This window comes from Cervus elaphus, chromosome 23 (assembly GCF_910594005.1).
Source record: "Cervus elaphus chromosome 23, mCerEla1.1, whole genome shotgun sequence".
NCBI lineage: Eukaryota > Metazoa > Chordata > Mammalia > Artiodactyla > Cervidae > Cervus > Cervus elaphus.
Genome location: NC_057837.1, coordinates 39642553 through 39669504, shown reverse-complemented (window position 1 = coordinate 39669504; position 26952 = coordinate 39642553). Strand labels below are relative to the sequence as shown.

At 44.0% G+C, this 26952-nt stretch overlaps 1 protein-coding gene across 1 annotated transcript in view; it reads right to left on the bottom strand.

Moving 5' to 3' along the window:
* The window catches only part of CFAP61 (cilia and flagella associated protein 61), a 242944-nt gene that overhangs the window by 212443 nt on the left and 3549 nt on the right, over positions 1-26952 (bottom strand). Inside the window, exons 3-7 of the mRNA XM_043882897.1 lie at positions 22226-22376; positions 18341-18417; positions 16654-16721; positions 15911-16037; positions 471-603 (exon numbers count right to left, since the gene is read on the bottom strand). Of these exons, the coding sequence (XP_043738832.1) occupies positions 471-603; positions 15911-16037; positions 16654-16721; positions 18341-18417; positions 22226-22376 (556 nt within the window). The remainder of the gene's footprint in view (positions 1-470; positions 604-15910; positions 16038-16653; positions 16722-18340; positions 18418-22225; positions 22377-26952) is intronic.

The window sequence follows — 26952 nt, the reverse complement described above, 5'->3', positions numbered from 1 at the left end:
CGGGGAGCGTTTTCAAAATACTGATGTGCTCTACCCCCAAAAGACTGATTTCATTGTTCTGACTGCAACCTGGCATCAGGAATTTTTTCTGAGATAGAATTCACCTTTTGAAACTGAGTAATAATCAGTTAAATCCATCACACCCGGGGCCCGCCATCACTGATTAAGCTCGCCTTAACTGTTGCTACCCATACAAACGACTTGCACATCCGCCAAGAGGCACGTAGCCCAAATGATAAGATGTTTGCCCAAGTTGTTTTCTAGGAACTTGGAGTCAGCTGTGTCTAGTTCAGGCCTGAACCTGTTAAGACTGAGCACCTGGGAGGGCCTCGTAAAACCTGAAAAACCTAAAGCGGGAACCCTGGGGAAGCGGGTGATGTCATGGCTCCAAGGATGTTCCTTGAACCAGGACCAGGGCTGCCCCCCTCTCACCCCTCTCCCGGGCGGGCCCCAGGTGAGTTATCACGCACCTCACACACAACAGCGTGATTCTCCTCGTCTTGGGCCTCGATGAGCTCAGCCAGGAAGTACTCGCCGTACGTCTCCTTCAGGATGGTGTCGTGGTGCAGGAATATTGGCATGAGGTCGTCGTGATCTTCCACCCTGTCAAAGGAAAAGGCCTAAATCAGTGTTGGTTCCTCCATCTGCTCCTTTGACCCTGTCCTAAATGCCAGGGATAGAGCAACACGCCCAAGAAATGGACTTACATCATAATGGGGAGAATAGACAAGAATGTAACAAGTAAGTATCCTGGAACATTTCAAAGTGCGACCATTGCTTTGGGATGGAGAGTGATGGGGCCAAGGGGTCAGGGATGGGAGACCTGAGTGAGACCCGAATGGAGAGATGGGGAGGAAGCTATGTCGAGACCTGGAGGTGGGCTGTTCCAGGCAGAAGGGACACGTTCACCAGCTGGGTGCAGAATGCAGGCGCAGCATCGCTCGTGAGCCAAAGGACAGGAAGATGGGCACAGCACCTCCCTTGTGTGTTTCAAGGAGTACTGTTTCTACAACACTGCTCCCAGCAGCCCCTTCCTTCCCTTAGAAGAAAACCATAATCTAAAAACACTTTTCCGCTATAGGGTCCCTCATGGATTATCACAGCTAAGATGTAAAGGTTCTGGGAATGACTATGATAAAGACTATTTCCTCAAGGGGCCCACGGTGCCCTTACTCCTGAGATGCCTACTTCCGTGGAGGAGGAGATGCTGGTTTGCAGGTAACGAAGCTCTGCTCCCTACCCGGGGCACGACTACCTCAAGCCTCCTTCCCAGGACTGCCTACCATGACCCTGACCCCCAGTGTGGGCGGGGATGGGAGACCCAAGAACCAAGTTCATGGCAGCACAGTGGTGCTGGCCCTTGGCTTTCATTTTGCTGCCATATTACTTGTTTGTTTCTTCTTTGTAGCAGATTCTTGATTAACACTATTTTAGTTTTCCTGTCTAGGATATTCTTATACATTTTCCTGGTCCTTTTCTTTTAAAAATGTTCCATATTTGTATTGCTTTTCTCATATAACTGACTTAGCTACTACCCTTTATCCCCCCTCTTCTTTCATTACTCTGCCATCTCATGGGGCTTCCCAGGTGGCACTAGTGGTAAAGAAGCCACCTGCCAATGCAAGAGACATAAGAGATGCAGGTTTGTTCCCTGGGTCAGGAAGACATCCCACTCTAACTTCTAGTATGTTCTTTTTGATGTTACTAGCAGCTCCATCTAATGAATGACAAAGACTCTCCCCTTGACCAGACTCTGACCTGCGACACTCAAAGTCTCTTCTTGACTAAGCCTGAGCCCTGGCCTGAATATCTGAACAAATACTAGCAGTTACTAAGGACAGCTCAAGGCCACGTCCCTAGGATGATGTGAGACTGCCTTAAAGCGCCTGCCTGAGCAAGTTCAGGTTGCCAGGAGAATTTCCAGCTTGTTCCAGCCCACATCTATGGTTACCCCATCACCCAACGTCTGCAGGAGGGCAGGAGCCTGGCTTCCACACTCAGATGAGTCTCATAAGGGCTCTCTCATTTTCACTCTGTCTTTTTAAAAAATTTTCGATAAAGCCCATTTTATTTTATACAGATACAGATTGATATGAATGAGCATATGTCCTTTTGCCTGGAATGACTTCTATTTGCTTCTACAGGTTAATTGATGTTCATTAGATATGATCACAAGCATACTTCACAGTATTTTCTGTTTCAACAGATTTTAAATTACATTGTAGCTAATATATATCTATTATTGTATGTAATGCATTATTTCTACTACTTTGGAGTTCATAGCATATAATTGGTTTGTTTTAGTCAAATATCTAATACAGGAGAATAGTTCACCCCCTGACAACACCAGATAATTTTCTCAGTCATAATTGCTATTTTATATTACAAGAAAATACCAATATATTGATTCTAAATAAGAACTTAAAGAATAAGATCACTGCCCGAATTTAAATTTCAGTCTTTTTTCCTTTGGGTCTTCTATGCAGTTTTCTTCTTCTCTTAGATACTGCATAATTTGTCATTATAAAAAAATCTTTTTAGAATAAAAACATTTCTATGAGAAACAATCATCATAACATTAAGTTGCTTTATTTTACTCCAACTATTAGCTATAAGGAAATTTTATTTTTTTATTTTTTTATAAAGAAAATTTTAAAATATAATTTTTCTTGATCTGTATCTCTATGAAGTGTCTTTACAATACCCTCAGAATTCAAATTATTACAGTTTGAATTTTTAAAAGATGATGCAGAGTTCAGTTTTCTTATGAGATCTTGATAATGTTACTTGAGTTCTCCTTTTATTCTCCATTGTTCATATAAGCAGACTGTCTTCCCTTTCTGTAAATCACAATATATAATCAAAAGAATAACTCTTGGATCCAATGTTTTAAATTCCTCCAGGATAAACTGATCATATAAACTCCAGATTTCTTTCTCCCTCCTCTCCTCCCTTCCTTCGTGTTTTATTTTCCTGTATTTTCACTTCAGAAGGCCCAGTCACCTCTGTACAAATGAAAGCTGAGTTTGGTCCACCCTGGACCGCACTCCCAATGGAGTTCTCTCCCAGTGGTTACTTAGGATTAAAATCTGTCCTTATCAGAGTCCTGCTTTGTTTGACCTTTGACGTCTGCACACCCTGGAGCCCATAGCCCAGGGGCAACAGTGACAGCCAACATGGAAGGGACTCCCCCCACCACAGACACTGACGGCTCTGGGGGTGCCATCGCTAGACCTGTCTGCCAGGAGTGGCTATGTTGTCCGAGGGGGGCCCTCTGGGGAGTGAGCCCACCCCAGCCCTCCAGCCTGCCTCGGACTCCCCTTCTGAGACTCCTGCCCAGGTCTCCTCACTGTGTGGCCTTGGGGTCTCACCTGTAGGAGGGCAGAGACGAGGAGAGTTGGGGGGGCGGAGTACAGCATGCAGACACGGGACGCCCTCAAGGTTACTCTCTCGCAGGCATTCAGCCCCTGGCGGCATCTGCTATGGACGACTTCACATGCCACCCACCACCCCCCTCCCACCATCCGACATACTCCGAAACCCCTGCTGGCAACCTCTATCTGAGTGTCCAAGCCCTCTGCTGGGAGAGCCAAGAAGGCCCCACTGCATTCAGGACACCCCTCCCTTCCCCACACCACAGCCTGCAAAAGGGCGCTGCTAACAGAGGTGGCTTTTCTCTGTAAACAGAGTCCTCAATGATAGATTCTAGGCGAGAATAGACAACAAATCCATTTTCAATATCTTGCCAAAAATTAAAGTTCCCACCAATATTTTTTTTAAGAATTTAAAAAATATTGATTTATCATTTAGACTGTGCCGGGTCTTAGTTGCAGCATGTGAACTCCTAGTTGCAGCATATGGGATCTAGTTCTCTGACCAGGGATTGAACCGGGGTCCCCCTGCATTGAGACTGCAAAATCGTTAGTGCCTGGACCACCAGGGAAGTCCCAGTATTAGCTCAGTTCAGTTCAGTCGCTCAGTTGTGCCTGACTCTATGTGACCCCATGGACTGCAGCACACCAGGCTTCCCTGTCCATCACCAACTCCTGGAGCTTGCTCAAACTCATGTCCATCAAGTCGGTGATGTCATCCAACCGTCTCATCCTCTGTCATCTCCTTCTTCTCCTGCCTTCAATCTTTCCCAGCATCAGAGTCTTTTCAGATGAGTCAGTTCTTTGCATCAGGTGGCCAAGGTATTGGAGTTTCAGCTTCAACATCAGTCCTTCCAATGAATATTCAGGATTGATTTCCTTTAGGATGGACTGGTTGGATCTCTTTGCAGTCCAAGGGACTCTCAAGAGTCTTCTCTAACACCACAGTTCAAAAGCATTAATTCTTCAGTACTCACCTTTCTTTATGGTCCAACTCTCATATCCATACATGACTACTGGAAAATCCACAGCTTTGACTAGATGGACTTTTGTCGGCAAAGTAATGTCTCTGCTTTTTAATATGCTGTCTAGGTTGGTCATAGCTTTTCTTCCAAGAGGTAATTATTTTAAATTATGTGAAAGTAATTCAATATTCTAATCATTTTAAGAGAATAGAGACAGCTATCACTCAGAGAACTCCAAAATCAACTGAGTACCATGGTCTTTTATCCATATGATGGACACAAAAACACTACTTTATGGTATAAAAATCAAGAATAAAGGTTCAGAGAGACCCAGGGCCGAATGCCTAATCATGAGCCCTCGGCAGCCTGTGAACAAAGTGATCCATAATCACACCTCAGTACTTATTCTTCTGGGAAAAAGAAGAAAACATCCAAGTTGTGGAGCTCTGAAGAGTCTCTCCCTTAAGCCCATCCCCAAAATGTATAAAGAGGAACCTGTTCTGCAAGCATGCTCCTTGGGGTAATCGATGGTTTATGCTCTTGCATCAGCCCCAGTGCTAATGATAAAGTATGACATCAGCCTCTCGTAGTCTCAAATGGCATGTGACAAAGTCTAGCCCCTTGGAAATAAGACACCCCAGCTAACGAAAACAACTCATTCAGGAAAGGGTTTAAATTTGTGCCCTGCCTGCTCAGAAGGTAAAGACTCTGCCTGCAATGCAGGAGACCTGAGTTCGTTCCCTGCGTGGAGAAGATCCTCTGGAGAAAGAAATGGTAACCTACTCCAGCATTCTCGTCTGGAGAATTCCATGAACAGAGGAGCCTGTGAGGTTACAGTCCATGGGGTCGCAAAGAGTCCGACACAACTGAGCAACTTTCACTTTCACTTTGCCACTCAGATAGGAGGAAAGCCACTTCTCGTGGAGCCGTTGGGCACGGCAGGGCCACGTGGCCAGCACCTCCATGACCCCCAGTGTTTAGGTGGTGATGACTCTGAAGGTTACAGTTGATCCACACAAAGTATTGACACATCGGGGAAGATGCTACTGAGTAAGGAGTAACCTTCCTTTAGAGCTTGCAGCCGTTATGAGGTTTGGAGTAGACGATGATCCCCATGTTATGGAACTAGTTATGGACTATTTTATTTTAACCTGTTTGGAGGAAACAAAAGGCCCTTCCCATAGAAACTGGTTTGATCCCTCAGGCCCCTAAATGCCCATCAGACTCAGAACCATGCCAGATGAAAGCGGGGTGGAATCCAAAGCTGAAGGAAATCAACAGCCTCTCAGGACACTGGAAGCCCTGGAGAAGGCAAGGTGAAGGAGGACAGGGACCTGGAGGCTCTTGCTGGCTTCCTGGGAGGTGGGGAGAAGGAAGAACAGGCTCACTCCCCACCTCCTCCGTGTTAGCGAGGGGGGTTTCAAGGAACAGTGTGATGCCAGACCCCAGGGCACTGGCCCAGCTGCTGGCATGGTCCCTTGGTGGCAGGTGGCTCCCTCAGTATCCTGACCCCTCTTCTGTGGCATCACAAGTGTGGAAGAGAGCCCTCAGGAGGCTTCCCTGGACAGGGAGGTGCACATTGTTTCCTCGCCAGCAAAGAAACTGTGAACGCATAGATGGAAAGCTCATGCTTACAGGCTGTAAACGACGGCTCCAGCCCACCTTTGTGTTTGGGATACTGGCTTGGCCTTCTCTCTGCCGTCTGAAGGCATCTGCCACAACCGGAAAGGATCTGCATGTCATTAGCGAGACTTGAAAATGTGCCATTGGAAAAGAGATTCTGATGTCACTTTAAATGCCATAAATATTGTATTTCTTCAAGCCTGAGAGTGCGTGCATATATGTGTGCATATTCTTTAAGAGGGGGCATCCCTGGTGGCTCAGCGGGAAAGAACCCACCTGGCAATGCAGGAGATGCACTTCGATCCCCTGGAGGAGGAAATTGCAACCCACTCCAGTATTCTTGCCTGGAAATCCCATGGACAGAGGAGCCTGGAGGGCTACAGTCCATGGGTCACAAAGAGTTGGACAAGACTTTGTGACTAAACAACATTCTTTAAGAAATCAGTGAAGACAGAAAAATTCAGAGAATCCAGTTTAGAGGTAGTGCTAAAGAATGCCGTGTATTTTGCTTTAACCAACCCCTAACACAATTGATTTTAATTTGGAGTTGGAGAACCTACAGTAGGTGCCAACTTGGCACCCAGATTTTTCTTTTTATTCAGATGTGTACAACAAAGCACCTTTTTCTTTCCAAGATCTCTTGTGACCTCTAGTGGTCTTCTCTAGGAGAATCAAATCCATCATTTCTAAACTGTATATTCATTCAAAACTTTAAAATGGGTTTTGGAACCCTTTAGCCTCTGCTCATTGGAAAATGTCATGATTTTAACAAGTTGTGGAGGACTTCAGGATGACTTCAAAGCACATTTGAGGCCAACTAGAGGCTCCTGAACTTCCACCACTGCGATCTGATCTATGTTGGCACGTCTCTGCTCCAGTTGGATTGTGAACCAAATTATATCTGCTGGGTCACTTATCAGGACCCAAGAAGACCAGTGGGGAAATTCCAAACTGCTCCACACATTGTTTTTGAACGCTTTAGTATATTTATCACTCAAACATCAGAATGTTTATTTACATGAAATTGCTTAGAAGTCAAGCTTAAGTGGATTCCTAAAAAATCATGAGACTATCAAATGCTTAATAAAAATAACTGCTTTAAAAGGTGAAAAGTTAGCATTTTAAAAACACCAATCTTAAAAGTCCTAATTTTTTCATCTATTTTAAGTAGCAATAATGCTGACCTAACTTAATTTCTGTTATTAGCAAAAAAAAAGCAGTACTATATTAAGGAAACTTTAAGTTACTTTACAACCCTGATTGACAGCACAATTATATTCCTTTCCTCGGTAAGTACTCTCCCATTCCCATGAAGACTTGAAAAAGGTAGGTTTCTTCCCAGAAAGCCCATTCCAATAGTTTCTGCATCTGAGAACATCTCAAATCCACCAGCAGTGATGAATCAAGTCCATGATAGGTTATAAAGATGTGTCTAGAAGCAGCTGGGCTTTGCTTCATATATTATACAAAATACAGAACAGTAACTTTGATAATTAGTTTCTAAGTAGAGGGGGACACTACAGCACAACACGGGTGTGTCAAAGAAACGGGACTGGGGATGATCACGTCCGTGTGCTGGCTCTGAATATGCTGCTAGGTAAACAGCAAAAGTATAATCATATTCCCAAACCCTTCACTGGTTTGGTGTCTTAAGGACTGTGTTCTTCACCATTAATTATCAGTGCAAGTAACAACAGATGAAACAGATGTCAGAAAATAAATGTAGGGGAAACCAGAAATGAGGCAGCCTAAGTGGATGCGTGGCCACACCCATCTGACTCCAACATGGTTTTTTCCTGCATCGTTAAGGAGGGAGCTTGTCCACATGAGTGCCGTTTCCAGATACCTGAAGTCCGACACCTGCAGGTGTCAAAACTCGAATTGGGACACTGTGGATGCAGGACCTCCTAAGATGTGTCACCCGCCCTCTCTGCAAGCAAAAACACCAATTCTCATGACACCATAATCACCTCTACATTTCAGTGCTACACCCCAAAGTCTCTTCTTATAAGCATCCCTTCCTCACTACAAAGCACCCCCTGTCATCTCTTGGCCACCAGGACCACATTCCTCTCGTGAACTGCTTTTGGCAGATTTCCTGGACAGTTCACTCTCGGAGGGAGGCTAAATAAGCAAGACCGCAGGGAAAGGAAATGGGAGGTTTAGTTCAGGCTGGGGGCAGCCTGTCAGCAGGAAGGTCAGCATTCCTAACACTCAAGTTTGCAAGAGTAAAAGGAAGAAAGGAAGAAGGAGGTGGGAAGACAAGAACTGGGGAGACCAGCTCCTGACCCCCAGTTTCCATGTGCTTCTAGGAGCCAGCACTGGGCGGGGCACATTCTATACCCAGTTTCTCCAGCCACCTGCGTCCCAAGGTGGCAGGAGCCGCATCACTGAGTTAGCCAAGATGCCAATTACTTTTTACACAGTGGAAGAAACAGGTGATTTTTCTCCCCCATAATTCATTTATTTTGTAACTGGATATTTTTACCTCTTAATCTCTCTCGCTTACTCCACTCATCCCCTCCCCCCTCCCCCCCACGCATACATCAGAAATAGGGCATTTTGAGATAGGCAGCTTCAGTACATGTCAATGTCAGCATTGGATTTATCTCATTACAATAATGTCTTGATGAATATCTACGTCAAAAAAACATTCCCCAAGAAAATTCCCCAAGGAAATAACAATTTGCACAATCCAAATTCCATATGCTTTTTGTATACATTTTAAGAGAATTCGGAGTGTGCAGGTCTGGGGAGACTGGAGAAGGCATGGAAGCCCTGAGCCCTTCCCCACATCCTGCCCTGTGCATCTCGTCCATCTGGCTGTACCCAGGTCATGCCCTTTTATAACAAACTGGTCATCTAGTAAGTAAAAAAAGAAAAGGCTTAAAAATGTGCTAATTCATCTGTAACTGTTCCCCTCCAACCTCCCCCAAAGAACTGTCTGCTTTCAATGTACACGTTTAATCATCTGTCTAAACTAGAAGTTATTTTAAATGCAACTATTTTCTTCATTTAATATGGAACCTGTAAAATGGCACTGAAACCCACAAATATTTGGATTAATGCAAATTAAAAAACAAACTATTGTTCTACTGCAGACAGTTTTAATAAGTGAAACATCCGCCATTAGCAAGAATGCAAGAAAATGAGACTGTTGGTTAGGATATAAATCGACGTGATTATTTTGGTCGAATAATTTGGTAGTATCTATTTTAAATTTTTAGTATTAAAGCAACCTTACCCAGAAATTCCACTTCTAGGTATCTATACTACAGACAAAAATAACATTACCACAGCATCACATGTTATAGAAAAAAAGAAGACACATTTCCATAAACAAGGAATACTTCAGTGAACTTTAGTAAAGCCACATGATGTGGCATTTCACACAATGAAACGCCACACAGCCACGAAAATCAACAAAATAGATCTGAAAGGTGGATGAGCTGCTATATTAAGTGGAAAATACAATTAACAAAGCATACTATCATGACTACAGACATATATGCATGTGTATATATATAGAGAGAATACATATGTAACACTTTCATGTGTCTGTACAATTATATACTCACATAGAATAATGAAACAAGGAGTAATTTTTAAGCTTTTTATGATTGGAAAATATAATTCATTTTATTAAGTGACCCCATGCCCCACAATAGTTAGCAAATGGCAGGAAAAAAAATGATTAATTTTTAAATGAAATTGAGATTAAAGTACAGCAACTGTGAGACTACAAGACCCTAAGAAATTAATTTATGGAACTTTCTTATAACATAATTAACAATTCGCCAAGTGGCCAGAGGTAGAGCACTGGGTACAGAGGAGCCAAAGGGGTGAGCCTGGGAGAAAGCTGAGGCCCAGGCCCAGAGGCAGTGTTCAGAGCCACACAGGAGGAAAAGAGAAGACACAAGCCAGGATGGGGCGGGTTGGGGCTGGAGGCTGGGGGAGAGGCTACTGTCAGGGCACAGTCACCCTTCCTCTTACCCAAGGTTCACCTGACATTTCCTTAATGGATATAGAATTATTCAATTATTACCATCTTTACAATGAGTGTAGGTAGTTTGGGTTTTTCAGGGAATAGGAAATATTTTAGATGATTAGATTTATCTAAACAATTCAGATAAGCATTTTATCTAAATTGTTGAATTTATAGAATGGAATCTTGTCAGTGTCTGTAAAGTGAAAGTCACTCAGTTGTGTCTAACTCTTTGTTACCCCATGGACTGTACAGTCCATGGAATTCTCTAGGCTAGAATACTGGTGTGGGTGGCCTCTCCCTTCTCCAGGGGATCTTCCCAACCCAGGGATTGAACCCAGGTCTCCTGCATTGCAGGCAGATTCTTTACCAACTGAGCTATCAGGGAAGCCCCTCAATGTCTGTAGGATCTGTACTAATATCACCTCTTTCAATCTTGATATTGGTAGTAAGTCTATTCTTTTTCTTTTTCTTGATCAGTTTGGCTAGGAGTTCATCAATTTTATTCATCTCATCTGTGTCTTTTAAATTGCCAAATCCAACGGTCTCTCTTTTGTAATCAAATTATTTGATCTCCCTACAAATTATTTGATTTGCCACTTTAAGAGTCTTTGACTTCTGTGACTCTCTTCCAGTTTTCTTTATTATTGTTAAGAGTTTCATCTTTCAAAATTCTGCTCTAATTCTCTGCTTTTTACTTTAAAATAACCTCCTAAACTAGACCATCTCCTTTGTTCTCATGATCTCCTCAAACTCTCTCCTCTACATCTAGCACTATTATTTTTATCTTTGGTTAATGAATCCACCATCCCCAAGTTCAGATCAGTTTCTCAGTCGAGTCTAACTCTTTGCAACCCCATGGACTGCAGCACGCCAGGCCTCCCTGTCCATCACCAACTCCCAGAGTATACTCAAACTAATGTCCATTGAGTCAGTGATGCCATCCAACCATCTCATCCTCTGTCATCCCCTTCTCCTCCCACCTTCAATCTTTCCCAGCATCAGGGTCTTCTCAAATGAGTCAGTTCTTCACATCAGGTGGCCAACGTATTGGAGTTTCAGCTTCAACATCAGTCCTTCCAATGAATATTCAGGACTGATCTCCTTTAGGATGGATTGGTTGGATCTCGTTGCAGTCCAAGGGACTCTCAAGAGTCTTCTCCAACACCACAGTTCAAAAACATCAATTCTTCAGTGCTCAGCTTTCTTTACAGTCCAAATCTCACATCCATACGTGACCACTGGAAAAACCAAAGCTTTGACTAGATGGACCTTCGTTGGCAAAGAAATGTCTCTGCTTTTTAATACGCTGTCTAGGTTGGTCATTTTCTTCCAAGGAGCAATTGTCTTTTAATTTCATGGCTGCAGTCACCATCTGCAGTGATTTTGGAACCCCAAAAAATAAAGACTGTCACTGTTTCCGTTGTTTTCCCATCTATTTGCCATGAAGTGATGGGACCAGATGCCATGATCTTAGTTTTCCGAATGTTGAGTTTTAAGCCAACTTTTTCACTCTCCTCTTTCACTTTCATGAAGAGGCTATTTAGTTCTTCTTTGCTTTCTGCCATAAGGGTGGTGTCATCTGCATATCTAATTGACGTTTCTCCCAGCAATCTTGACTCAGCTTGTGTTTCATCCAGCCCAGCATTTCTCATGATGTACTCTGCATATAAGTCAAATAAGCAGGGTGACAATATACAGCCTTGATGTACTCCTTTCCTGATTTGGAACCAGTCTGTTGTTCCATGTCCAGTTCTAACTGTTGCTTCCTGATCTGCACACAGATTTCTCAGGAGACAGGTCAGGTGGTCTGGTATATCCATCTCTTGAAGAATTTTCCACAGTTTTTTGTGATCCACATAGTCAAAGGCTTTGGCATAATTAATAAAGCAGAAGTAGAAATTTTTCTGGAACTCTGTTTCTTTTTTGACGATCCAGCAGATGTTGGCAATTTGATCTCTGTTTCCACTACCTTTTCTAAATTCAGCTTGAACATCTGGAAGTTCATGGTTCACGTACTGTTGAAGCCTGGCTTGGAGAATTTTGAGCATTACTTTGCTAGCGTGTGAGATGAGTGCAATTGTGTGGTCGTTTGAGCATTCTTTGGCATTGCCTTTCTTTGGGATTGAAATGAAAACTGACCTTTTCCAGTCCTGTGGCCACTACTGAGTTTTCCAAATTTGCTGGCATATCAAGTGCAGCACTTTCACAGCATCATCTTTTAGGATTTGAAATGGCTCAACTGGAATTCCATCACCTCCACTAGCTTTGCTTGTAATGATGCTTCCTAAGGCCCACTTGACTTCGCATTCCAGGATGTCTGGCTCTAGGTGAGTGATCACACCATCGTGATTATCTGGGTCATGAAGATCTTTTTTGTATAGTTCTTCTGTGTATTCTTGCCACCTCTTCTTAGTATCTTCTGCTTCTGTTAGGTCCATACCATTTCTGTCTGGTCATAGCAAACACCCTCTTCCAACAACACAAGAGAAGACTCTACACATGGACATCACCAGATGGTCAAACCAAAATCAGATTGATTATATTCTTTGCAGCCAAAGATGGAGAAGCTCAATACAGTCAGCAAAAACAAGACAGGGAGCTGGCTGTGCCTCAGATCATGAACTCCTCATTGCCAAACTCTGACTTAAATTGACGAAAGTAGGGAAAATCACTAGAACATTCAGGTATGACCTAAATCAAATCCCTTAGGATTATACAGTGGAAGTGACAAATAGATCGATTCAAGGAGTTAGATCTGATAGAGTTCCTGAAGAACTATGGAAGTAGGTTCATGACATTGTACAGGAGGTAGGGATCAAGACCATCCCCAAGAAAAAGAAATGCAAAAAAGCAAAATGGCTGTCTGAGGAGGCCTTACAAATAGCCGTGAAAAGAAGAGAAGTGAAAGGCAAAGGAGAAAAGGAAGGATATACCCATTTGAATGCAGCGTTCCAAAGAATATCAAGGAGAGATAAGAAAGCCTTCCTCGGTGATCAGAGCAAAGAAATAGAGGAAAACAGTAGAATGGGAAAGACTAGAGGTCTCTTCAAGAAAATTAGAGATATCAAGGGAACATTTCATGCAAAGATGGGCACAATAAAGGACATAAATGGTATGGATCTAACAGAAGCAGAAGATATTAAGAAGAGATGGCAAGAATATACCAGCCCCCACTAACCTTGAAAATCCCGCATCACCGTCAACTTGTTCTCATTCTTCAACTCCTCTATACAATTGGCAACCAAACTGCACCCTCCCTCTCAATCATTTCTTTGCACCTATGCACCTGCCTTGGTCCATTCCGTGAGCTGGACCTCTGACTGGTCACTGCCTGAATTCTAGCCAGCACCACTCTTGGCCAGACTGTCCTGTGCCCCTCCCCTGCGAGCCACTGACCACAGGAAGACCCGTTATTCTTTGACATACAGTCCACACCATGTCTTTCTTCAGTGCTCCCTGCTGGCTCCGAGTTGAAGTCTGCTCATCATGGTCGCGTGCTTCGTCATACCTGCCCACCTGCCTGATGCTCTCTTGCCTTCATGCCTTTGCCCATCGTGCCCATCTGGCTGAACTCTGCTCATCCCCCCTGACTAGAGTCAGAGGCTACCTTCTCTGTGAAGCCTCTTTTTCATTTACATTTCCCCCACTGAGGTACAGTAACATAGTGTAAAATGCACAGGTATTCAAAGTTGATGACTTCTGACAGCTGCATGCACCCTCATCAATCCACAGAGCATGGTCTCCCTATCCTGTCCCTCCACCATACTCTTGCCTCTGCCAGAGGCATCTGTTGATCTGGCTTCTGCCATTTTCTACATCATACAAACAGCAGTCTTTGTTTCCATGTCTGTCTTCTTTCATTCAGCATAAACTTTCTGAGCCCGGTTCATGCTATTGTGTCTGCGTATGTGCTCAGTCACTTTAGCCCTGTCTGACTCTTTGTGACCCCAAGGACTGTACCCCTCCAGGCCCCTCTGTCTATGGAATTCTCCAGGCAAGAATACTGGAGTGGGTTGCCATGCCCTCCTCCAGAGGATCTTCCCAACCCAGGGATCAAACCTACATCACCTGTGTCTCCTGCATTGAAGGTGGATTCTTTACCCATTGACCCACCTGGGAAGCCCGCTATTGTGTATATCTATAGTTTATTCCATTTCGTTGCTGCGTAGTATCCATTGCACAGAGGGACTGCAGTGTGGTGGATATTTAGATTTCGGAGAGCCTGGGGGTGGTATGAAGCTATCTTGATCCCTCTCTGTCCTTCCCTCCTCCAGGCTACGAAGCATTACAGCTTGTAAGTGGATCTGTCTCCCCCACTTAACTCTAACAATGGTAGTAATAATGTTCAATTTTCTTGAGCACCTACGTGTGACCGGCAGGGTGCCGAATGCCTGATTTCTGTCAGCTCATCCCATCACTACAACAGTCCCACGTGGCATAAAGTATCTTCACATCCACTGACAGACATGAAACCATGGCTTGCAGAGGCCCAGTTCCTTGTTTAAGTTAACTCATCTGGAGAGGAGTAAAACCAAAATCAAGATTTACATCCACCTGATGTCATTATTACAAATTCATAATACTACATGCCTGGTAAATAGTAGGCTCTCCCTGAATGTTCAGCGATGATTTTCTTTAGGATTGACTGGTTTGATCTCCTTGTAGTCTAAGAGACTCTTGCTTTTTAAAAATTGAGATTTTATACTTTCTAAAGAAACCGAGTACTTATCCAATATGGCAATGATGGGAATTCTCTAGCAGTATAGTAGTTAGGACTCCATCCTTCCACTGCAAGGGGCATGGACTCAATTCCTGGCTGGGGAATGGAGAGCCTGCAAGCTACATGGTGTGGCCAACCCCCCCCCCCCCAAAAAAAACCCATGAACTTCCCTGGGAGTTCAGTGGTTAGCACTTCATGCTTCCAATGCAGGGGGGTGAGGGTTTGATCCCTGAAGCCCCCTTGTGGCTCAGACGGTAAAGAGTCTGCCTGCAATGCAGGAGACCCAGGTTCGATCCCTGGGTTGGGAAGATCCCCTGGAGAAGGGAATGGCAACCCACTCCAGTAATCTTGCCTGGAAAATCCCATGGATGGAGGAGCCTGGCAGGTACAGTCCATGGGGCCGCAAAGAGTCGGACATGACCGAGCAACTTCACTTTCAGTTTCTTTCTGGAGAACTAAGATCCCATATACAGTTGGGCAACACCAGAAACAAACAAAGCACATGGAAAAATGCAACAAACAAGCAAAACCAACAAATATGGTGGTTCCATATTTCCCTAGCAGTCCTGTGGATGGGACTTGGCCTTCCAATGTAGGGGTGTGGGTTTGATCCCTGGGCGGGGAGCTAAGATCCCACATGTCTCCTGGCCAAAAGACCAAAACATAAAGCAGAAGCAATACTGCAACAAATTCAATAAAAACTTTAAAAAAGTTCCACATCAAAACAAAAAGTCAAATATGGGATCTGTCTTTAGAAACTTTTAAGTAGCAAATGCACAGCTTCACTGACCACATGGCACCAAATGACTCTCAAACATGCAATCCTATTATGTCATCAAGGGGAACTCTAATCACCTCCAAACGAATGAAAGTTCCTGGGTATTCTAAAGTAATTTCATTCAAGCTATAATCACTCACAGTAAGAACTGGCGATTTTTAAACTCTCTGTAAGGTAACTGTTGGGCTTCCCAGCTGGCACTAGTGGTAAAGAACTCGCCTGCCAATTCAGGAGACATAAGAGATGCGGGTTCAGTTGCTGGGTCGGGAAGATCCCCTGGAGGAGGGCACGGCGACCCACTCCAATATTCTTGCCTGGAGAATGCCATGGACAGTGGAGTCTGGCGGGTTACAGTCCATGAGGTCGCAAAGAGTCAGACATGACTGAAGCTACTGAGCTCGCACGCATGCGAGGTAACTGTCAGGGTAAGTGCTTCGGAAACAGGAGGCCTGGCGCCCGTCTTACCTGGCTTTGCGGATGTGCAGCTGAGGGTAGTGGTTTTGCCTGTGACACACATGCACGGCAAAGTCCTCATCATTCGTCAGGCTCGGGACACACCCCACTTGGCTGAACACGGTTATGAGAGTGGAGCCTAAATCCCAGAGACAAAGAAATGAGGCCTGGATTTACCAAGAAGTAACTTTAGGGCTTCGAGAAAAATGAAGCTTTCACTCTAACATGTGTTGTTTGTTTTGTTTTTTTAATTGAAGAATAATTGCTTTACAGAATTCTGTTGTTTTCTGCCAAACCTCAACCTGAATCAGCCATAGGTATACATATATCCCCTCCCTTTTGAACCTCCCTCCCGTCTCCCTCCCCATCCCACCCCTCTAGGTTGACGCAGAGCCCCTGTTTGAGTTTCCTGAGCCACACAGCAAATTCCCCTTGGCTGTCTATTTCACATATGGTAATGTAAGTTTCCATTTCACTCTTTCCATACATCTCACCCTCTCCTCCCCTCTCCCCACATCCATAAGTCGATTCTCTATGTCTGTTTCTCCATTGCTGCCCTGTAAATAAGGTCTTCAGTATCATTTTTCTAGATTCCCTAACGTATGTAACATGTGTTTTAATTGTTACAATCAGATGGGCATGTTACGTCTCAAGGACCTGGAGACCATTTTTATGTCCCATTCTCGATGCCCCATTTTAAGCAGAAAATTCCTGTCTCAGCTCCTGGAGCTAGGACGTGGTGGAGGAGGCCTTACCGAGGCTCATGCAGGATGGCACGATGAGGAACACGAAGTGCAGGTCCGGCACCGCCTTGAACACGGTCCTGGTGAGGGTAAGAGAAGGTTGGGGTGTCAGTAAAGTGACCTCATGAGCCACTGAGGTAGGAGATAGATGGGCCTCAGGGCCAGACAGCTGGTGTCTGTCAAAGGGAGTAAAATTCAAGCTGTGTCCCCACCCAGAACTCCAAGGACAAAGCTAGTGGCAGAAGCTGAGCTCTGCTAAAGAGAGAAGATGACCACTCCTGAGGTCAAGGAAGACTTCCCTGTTCCCACACGTGCAGGAAGCCTTCTAAAAGGGGGTCAAAAAGGGAACATGCACCCCAGGCCTCTACAGTGGGATCTACTTTAGAAAAAAGCTGCACATGCATCTTGGGGAGGGTCCTAGGACCAGTCAGGAGTGAGGAAAGAAACAAGGTAATTGGCCAATTGTAAACAAAGATCTGGAAGGACTGCCCATTACAAGTGCTTTAAAGCACCTCTTCACTGCTTTCCTCATTCAGGACCCCTCTCCAGGTATGCCCCGCCTTGTTCCTGCCTTCAATAAACTGTTTATCTGTGTGCTCCCCTACATGTGAAGCTGCCCTCTTCAGTAATAAACTTTGTACCTATTTTTACAGCTTTTGCCTCCTTGAAACATTCTTGCTTTCGAATGGGGAAAGAGCCAGGGTCACTTTGCTTCTTAGCCTCCAGACCCTCTGGGTCTGGTGGCTAGGATTCCTGGTTTTCATCCAGGCTACCCAGGTTCAGTTCCTGGGCAGGGAATGAAGTAAGATCTCTCTTCAGGACCACTGACGGCTGTGTCTCTGAGATCAGCACCTGAGTGAGACACACGCCTTCACTACAAAAATGAGACATTCATAAATGCACCCGGGCGCTCTGCTCCCCACCGGCAAAGGGAGCCTACAATTCCTTTCTCTTCTCTGCTTTTCTCTGGATTCCAAAAGGCCTCCTTTTGTATCTGTTCCATGGAGGTGGCAAGAATCAAGGCACCATGTCCATGCAGTGCACCAGATTTCTGCTTAGATTAACTTTTGCCCTGGCGTCTGGAGGTTCTGGTGTGACATTACAGAGGCCACCACCCCCAAATGTCAGGGATCCACCTCGGGAACTCAGCAGGTCATGTTTCCCCATGACCTGTTACTCACGATGTTCTGCCAGTTGTCCTGTTAATAACATGTCTCAGGATAAGATTGGGGGAAACTATTTTTACAAACATCCAAGCCTGTGACCTTTTTCTTTCCTTTCTTCCCCCAAATCCATATTTTCCCAAAGGACGGTCCGACCTGTTTGCCTCCAGTGGTGGCAGTTAAAGGCATCCATTTAAAGGATTGTTTTCTTTCAGAAATTACACTGCTGTTCAGAGAAAATGCTCTACTAGAGCCGGAAAGCAAACAACACCTCAAAGAATTAGGACCTTTAAAAATATTTTTAAACTATCTATCATGTATGTGTATGGCAAGCCTGTCACAACATTGTTTATTGGCTATACTCCCAACACAAAATAAAAAGTTTAAAAAAAAAAAAAGCAACCTAAACTTTAGTTCAAAAAAATATCTCTGAACTATCCAGATACTTAAAGACATGATAGAGACAGGGGCAAGTCTTGTCTGCGATGCTGCTACCAGCACTACACGTCACCGTCTGTGATGCCGTGGCCACTCACCGAATAATCTCTTTGCAACAGCCGACAGAATACTCGTCCACGGCCACAAAGAGGTGCATGAACAGTGTGTTCAGAGGCTGCAGAAGGAAACAGGACAGGTTAGAGGCTGAGTCAGAGCAAGGGGAGGGGTGGGGTCGGGGGAAGGTCTGGAGGTGGGCACAGCCCAGAGCTGCCTGGAACTGGTGGATGAAACTTTGTGTCTAAAATGAGGAAACTTTGTATCTAAAATGATGAAACTTTGTGTCTAAAAACACCCAGGCAGGGTTCAAGCCAATTTCCTTCATCCTGTGAAGTCCCTTAGTCAGTGTCTGACTCTTTGCAACCCCATGGACTGTAGCCTACCAGGCTCCTCTGTTCACGGGATTTTCCAGGCAAGGGTACTGGAGTGGGTTGCCATTTAGCTTGGACTTATTCAAGGAAATGGACAGCCTCCGTCCGGCCCTTCCTCTCGCCTCACTTCCAGCCACAAGGCAGGGGCACACCTACAGGGGAGTGAAACCGACTGTGAACTCCATGGTCTTGTCCTGGGAGGCTGCTGCCTAATGAAAGACAATCCTGGGACTCCTGGGTCAGCAGCTGCTGCTCTGTTCAAGTGACACCCGAGGGAAAGAGTCTCTCCCGAATTTGCAGGGTGGGAGGCAGATGCCCCAGTTATGAATCTGATGGCTTGTTTTGTTCCACATTCCCAGAGTCAGAATCTAACCCTACTCTCAGGATCCAGAGAACCCGAGGGGGAAAACAAAGCAGCAAAGATTCTACTGTGACTCTCAGGGTAAGATTTTCGGGTTTTTAAAGAGCTCTGCCCCATAGCTTTTGAAAAAAATTCTATCAAAGTATATTGTTGATTTGGGGGCATCCCTGATGGTTCAGTGGTAAAGAATCCAACAGCAATGCAGGGGACGCAGGAGACTAAGGTTCGACCCATGGGTTGGGAAGATCCCCTGGAGGAAGAAATGGAAACCCACTCCAGTATTCTTGCTTGGAAAATCCCATGGACAGAGGAGCCTGGTGGGTTACAGTCCATGGGGTCACAAAGAGTCAGACGCGACTGAGCCACTGAGCACACAGTTGATTTACAATGCGGCATCCATTTCTCCGGTACAGCACAGTTGTCCTGAAGACTTCTCAGCTGTTCTGTGCATCCCCACGCTGGTCTGCTCAACTCTGTGCCCCTGTGCTTACTGGCAAACCCTCAAATTCTCGAGATGATGCAAATGGGAGGTGGCTGAGTGGTGAGGGGAAGGCAGTGCCTGTACCTCAGTCCAGACACAGCAGCACTTCTGTGTCTGTTTCCTGAGCAATTTCATAGGTGGCCTTGGGTAACCACTGGCATGTCTGTGCCTTGGTCTCCCCTCCTGTTGGGTGGCACATGCCCTCAGAACACTCAGAAGGAGCTTATCAGGCGTACAACAGTGAGAGAATAATCATGAGTTTAGTTCATGAGCTTGAAAATTCCCCAAAGGTAAACAACGCAAACTCCAGAATCCAGATACCACCAGGGACAGTGAGTGACAAGGTAACGTCACAGTGTGAGCACTTCCTGTGCACAGACTCGCCTAACCCCACGGCATCTTTTATATTCTGAGCAGGACTTGGCTTACGGTACATGGCTTATCACTTGGCTGGTGATTTCCCAAATTCTTTCTTCCATCAAGAATATTACAGTTCAATATTTATTCCTCAGCTTTAAGATAAAAACCATTATTTCAGTTGCAGATACCCCGGGGTAGGTAATACATTAAGCCATAATGGTCTACACCTATGCTAAACAATAGGAAGATAATTCAAGCCACAAATGCTAGGTACATAACTAATTTTCAATTTTCTATTAGATACACTTTTTAAAAAGGCGTAAACAGGTTAAACTAATTTTATTATATTTTATTCAATCTAATATATTCAAATTATTACCCTTTTAAGAAGCAGTCAGTCAGTATAAAACTTCTCAACAAGATATTTTACACTCTTTTTTTTTCCTACTGAGTGTTTGATGTCCAGAGTATGTTTTATACGCATCAGTTCAGTTCAGTTCAGTGGCTCAGTCATGTCCGACTCTTTGAGACCCCATGGACTGCAGCATGCCAGGCCTCCCTGTCCATCACCATCTCCCAGAGTTTGCTCAAACTCATGTCCATCAAGTCGGTGATGCCACCCAACCATCTCATCCTCTGTCGTCCCCTTCTCCTCCTGCCTTCAGTCTTCCCAAGCATCAGGGTCTTTTCTGGATTCTTTGAATCAGGTGGCCAAAGTACTGGAGTTTTAGCTTCAGCATCAGTCCTTCCAATGAATATTCAGGACTGATTTCCTTTAGGATGGACTAGTTGGACCTCTTTGCTGTCCAAGGGACTCTCAAGAGTCTTGTCCAACACCACAGTTCAAAAGCATCAATTCTTCGGTGCTCAGCTTTCTTTAGAGTCCAACTCACATCCATACATGACTACTGGAAAAACCATAGCTTTGACTAGATGAACCTTCGTTGGCAAAGTAATGTCTCTGCTTTTTAATATACTGTTTATACACATAGTTCATCTCAATTCAAACTAGCCACATTTAGGTTCCCAGTAGCTGCACATGGCTGGCATACCATACAGGAAAACTCAGCTCTGACACTATCGAAGGAAGTAGTTGAAAAAGAAAACAATCTTAAAAGAACAAGAAGAGGAATAGAAGGGGAAAGAATTTATGAAGAATCGTGTTAATTTATAATTTTTGAGACAGTAAAATCACGACCCTAATGCAAAGACAAAGTGCAAGTATCAGAGATTGATTCAATGCATCAATTCAGAAAGCAACCAGCAAGATGATTAAAAACAAAACAACAACAACCAAAAAAATGATTCATTGCACTTGAGAAGCTGTCTTCAGACAGTTTAATGAGGAAATTGTTAGAAGATTGCCTGGCTAGATACAAAGAGTTCCTGTCCCGCAGGGTCAGAAATGGTGACCTTTGAGGTTATCTCTTCCACCAGACAGAAGTGACTTACATCTCAAATGAACCCAAATCTACAAGCTAATCACTGCTCCTGCAGAACTGGAAAATAGCTCAGTCAATAGAAAATCAATCAAAGGTACAAGCCCTGACCGAGCAGATCTTTTTGGCCTATTTCCAAGTTTGAGATCACTTTCCTGACAATGGGGACCAGGAGAGCACAGGGTGGTGGGCAGAGGGGACCACATGGGATGAGGGGGAGGCTGCATCTGGACGGACAGATGCTGGGTAGCCAATGTGCTGGCTGGGCGTGTTTGCGGGTGTGCTCCAATCCACCCGTGCATGCGACTGCCGTTCCCCAGGGTTCCGGGGACTCACTCTTGAACTCCATGGTCGCAGCTTCTGACACTCCCCAGCAGCTGGGGCCTGACACGGGCCTGGCTCTGGCAGCCGAGGCAGGGTCAGCTCAGGCTGGGCACCCCTCCCAAAGCCCCACTTCCCTGGGACCCGCCGACGGGGCTCCTGTGGGTCCACAGGGTGTCCTGTGTCTGCAACTGAAAGACGTCAAATGAGCCGGAGCCCACAAGGGCACTTTAAAAATTATAGAGCATGACTTGAACCTGAGACTCTATTGCCAATATTTCAGGAGTAGATGGTGTAAATGGTAGGTGCCCACCAGGCAGGTCAGAGACGTGGGCACAGAGCATGGAGAAGTGGGAAGCAGAGTTCTGCTGCTCCGCTAATTCCTTCCTCCCCCAGGTCCTCCTCAGAGGCCTCTTGCTCCCAGACTCCCCTTCCCCCTCCACCACCTACGTTTATGTCTGTCATGATGTCACATACTTTCTGTCATGACCTTTGAATCGCTCAGTCTGAAAACTGAGGCGATCCACATGCAAACACAGGACTTTCCTCAGAAATTCAGGCTGCTCTCACAAATGACACGTGTGGTCACTCACTGTGCATGGTATGTCACTGTCCAGCTCCCGGAACACGGACACCCAATCATCCTGCGTGGCGATATTCCAGTTGGGGTAATCCAGGAAGGTGGCCTGGGCCATGATCTCCTCTTGGTCATTGTGGAGGGTGATGGCAAGGTTTGCTTTCTCCCTGTGGAAATGGTTTGAATTGCACACGTGAAGAAGATACCAACCGTGAGAGGAAGAGATGTCATTTTCTCCTACCTTGGGTTCCCGGAGTTCAGCACCCACTGTGTCAGGTGTGACCACCTTTCAGAGAAGTGGCAGCGATGAGGCAGCATCTGTGGAACATCTTTCAGGACACCTGGCACTATCAACCACATCTCTACAGAAAGTTACGCTTCCTGAGAAAGGTGCTATGTCTATGATATAAGATGCCCAGTATCCTCCCTTGGAGACAGGCGGGGGAAACATTGAATGCAGACTTCTGCATGCTCTTCATGTTGCCAGCTTCATCGTGCTGGCCAAAACACACGTTTAGGATGGCCAACTGACCCCTGTGAGTCTCTCACACACATGCACTTCCTACACTTCATTATTTTCTTTAAGCCAGTTCACTTTTGGCTGCAATGAGTCTATTTCAATAACAAGTTTTACATTACTATCATAAAAGGAAAACCAGTATCCCTTCCTATAAGTAGAAGCTAACTATAAAAATGAAGATATGACATTTAACACAAAAACTGCTCTACATGATTAGAGTCAAAATCACTTGAATCAGATCTGGTACCACCAGAGCTGTGGGCACCTTAGGGAGACACTGTGCTTGGACACCAATCTCAGTACCTCCAGCCACCATCCTGTCTCACAGGAAGTCACAGCACTTAGCCACAGGGGACTCCCAACACGGCCCAAGCTCTTGGCCCAAGCTCTGCAGCTGGTTGTCCTCAGGTATTGAGAATATGGGATCCACAGAGGACGTTCGTTAGCAGGAGAGGCAGCTCCCCCCCAAGCTTCTTCCATCTAATTCACTGAGGTCCCTGCCCCTTATTCTACTCTTGCAGGTCTCCCTCCAGGTCCTGTCCTCTGGGCTCCCCTGATCCGGGCTCCCAGAGCCATGACCTATGACTTCACACTGAGAGTCCTCACTCTAACCCGGATGAGAATGGTCAAGGGCACAGGACCATTGACCTTGACCTTGATCAGTGAGCATCAGTGATGGTGGTGATGAAGATGGTAGAGGAGGAAGTGGGCAAGACCTGGGACCGGGCAGCCACCATCCCTTCAGCGAAGGAAAGGAAAGGTGTTCCTGGAATCCCAATTAGAAGTTGAAATGCACTTATCCATGGGAACCTAGGGTGGTGGTGGTGTTCTGCAGCACAATTAGCACAGTGCTATATCACACAGACAGTATAGATTAGATAGGCTTTTCTGGGGTGGCCTAGGAAGCCAGCCACCAATAACTTTATTTCAGTGGGAAAATGCACTGCAGTTTCCAAAGAGCCTGACTGCAAAAAGTAACTTTGGCAGCAAATCATTATTATATACAATTTCCACTTATTACTGTTTAGCAAATAGGTCCTCTATAGGACAGATAAAAATCATGATGGGAGTGAAAGTGGGAGAGGAGGGAAAAGGTAGAGGGAGAAGGCATGTGCCTTTAAAGCTGGTTTAAAATTATCCTTTGTAATAAGCCAAATCCAAGCCAAAGGAGCCCTTAAAAAATATATATACACACACGTGTGCACATGTATATATTTCACCAAAACATATTAAAGTTCAAAGATGTTACCAGCAATAGAAATCAGAGTTCTTTCCATTAGAGCAGTGCTCCATTTACTCAATAGGTTTAAGGAATTTAAGTTCAGCCAGTACTGGTTTTACTTAACTGTATTTGGTGAAAATCTTGGTGAAAAAGGGGTCCCATTTTCTGCCTCGTTAAGGAGCAAGAGTGAAACAGGGCTCCATGTCCCTTTTCTCCCCAATACTTCAACTTTAAATCCTTCTGTGACTTTTTATACCTTAGGTATGCCTCATATGTAAAACATGACTGCTATTTGTTTTGTTCTGTTTTCAGCCAATCCACTCACCTTTACATTTTAACTGAAGAATTTTGTTCAGATACACTTATTTTGATTACCGATATACAGAATTTTTTTCAATCGTCCTATTATTTGTGATTTTAATGTGTTCTATGCTTTCTGTTTCTTTTTTCTTCCTCTTTTCTCACCTTCTTTTAGATTCTGGTTTCTTATTAGTTTCCTGTTCAATTTTCCCCTCTATAGATCAGCAGGTATAATTTCTATGCCTATCCTTTAATGATTATACTACCCCAAGTTAACACACATTTCTAACAAAGTCTTTACCCTCTGTTCCAGTTATCAACTGACATGTACCAAACCACCCCTAGGCTCCAAACAACGATTTTTTTATCATTTCTCATGGTTCTGGGCTAGCTGGTTTTGATTGAGCAGTTTTTGGTGGAGGTCTCTCAGATGATGGCAGTCAAGTGGTGCAGATAGCTGGAGTCCGCTGAATATCCAATGTCTAGAATGGTTCCACTCACACTGTTAGCAGTTGGTGCTGGTTATTGGCTAAGAGCTCAGCCAAGGCTGTCAGGTGAGACAACCTGCGTGTAGCCCTGTGACTTGAGCCTTTAACAGTGTGGCATCTGGGTTCCAAGAGGGAGCATTTCAGAGAGCAGTGGGAGCTGCAGACTTCTTATGGTCTAGACTTGAAGTCATAGAGCATCCCTGTTGCTGATTTCTATACACAGGGCCAGCCCTGACTCAGGACAAGAAGAGACTTGAAAAGGACTTGATGGAGGGTGTGTGGATGGTGGGAGGGAGGGGGAACACCTCTGAATACTAGCTACCAAACCCTCCTCCTCAACAAATCCTTAAAGCTACTTTCAATTTAATCACACGACCCCCAATTTATCAGCTATTTTTGTCCTGTATTTTATCTAACTCATTATTTATATTTTATAACACCATTTATAGTTAGTATCTATATTAGATTAGTCATTGTTACTGTTTCATACAAGCTAGATTCTTTTTCATATTTATACATATTTTTCTTTACTTTCCTTCTTTTATCTGGGGTTTTTCCAGCCGAGATATTCTTCCTTCTGCTTAGAGTATGTTCTGAGGAATTTCCTTAATTCAGAGTCTACCAGTAAAGTAACTGATAAACTAGTTTTTATTTATCTAAAAAATTCATTCATTTTTTTCCCATAAGTATTGAAATGTTTATCTAAAAAAATCATTCATTTTTTCCCATAAGTACTGAAACATTGTTTCACTAGGTATAAATTCTAGTTTGATGTTATTTGCTCTCCAACATTTCACTGTCTTCTGGGTACCATTGTTGCTAGTAAGAATTATCATTAGACTAATTTTTAGTTGTTTGCAGGCAACTTCTTTTTTCTCTACAGGTATTTTCCAGGTCTTCTCTTTAGCTTTGGTGTTTTGCTGTTTCACTATGATGTAGTTAGTTGTAGAATTCTCTGTGCACTTTTCCCATTTGGAATTCATGGAGTTTTCTGTAAAAATGTGTGCTTTTCAACAATTCTGGAAAGTTCTCAGCCATTATCTCTTCAAATATAGACTCTTCCACTTTCTATTATGTTCTTCTAGAAGTCTGATCATACCTAATTGTTAAGTATCCCATTTTTATGTTTTGTCTCTGTCTCTTTGCACTGAATTCCAGGTAATCTATTTTTATTGATCCTCCAGTTCACTACTTCTGTCTTCACCTGTGTCTATTATGATGCTTAATTCATCCTCTGAGCTTTTAATTTTAACTCTATTTCTTTCTAGATGGTCTATGAGACTTTTTCAATACTCATTTTTCTTTTTATGGTCTTTTAAAACATACCTTTTCACTTTAGACATAGTATACTTATTTTATATTCTGTGACTTAATATCTGAAGTCTTTGAGTCTGGTTCTTCTGTATAGTTTTTGTCTCTGATTCTCACTAATGGTGACTGTCTCCTTGTGTATTTGTTTTGTGATTTTTGTGTGTGTGTGTTGTTATTTTTAACTGCGAGTTTATGTTTCTTGGAACCTTATCTGTGAGTATTATTTGAAGTCTAAGCTGAAGCTCCACCCTTTCAGACCTGATCTGCATTTATTTCAGCAGTCTCCTATATACAATACTAACCTATAACCACTTTTAATCAAATTTTCCACTGCCTTTACTTTATTCAGTCTATGGGTAAATTAACTTAGTTTTAGTTGTCTGAAAATGCATCCATTATTTAGGAGGTTTTGAAGCTTTTGCAGGGGAGCTTTATTCCTCCCCTCAACGCTTTTATTCATGCTGAGGTTGAAATGGCCAAGTTTCCTTACTTTTATGCAGTGGGTTTATGTCTCCTTCATCCCTACAAACAATATAATTTTATACAAAGAAATCTAATACTTCCCTCCTTAAGTGTAGGGAGTATTTAAATTCTGTTCCTTGCAAACCTGTCAAAACAGAAGTGTGAGTTTCTAGAATGTAGCAAAAAATCCTCAAGGAGAAAGTGGCATGGGTTCCTGCTGTTGTCTTGAAGTTTCTGATTTCATTCTGACAACTTTCTCAGCATAGTCCTTACTTTGTGTGTATGTGTGTGTGTGTGTGTGTGTGTGTGTGCATATCAACATGTTTCCATCCAAAGGACATCATTAAGGTGTTTAATCCATCATAATGCCAAAAAAGAGAAATAATTTCATTGGTATACATATTTTTAAAGCTTTTATATATATTGCCCTACTGACCTCC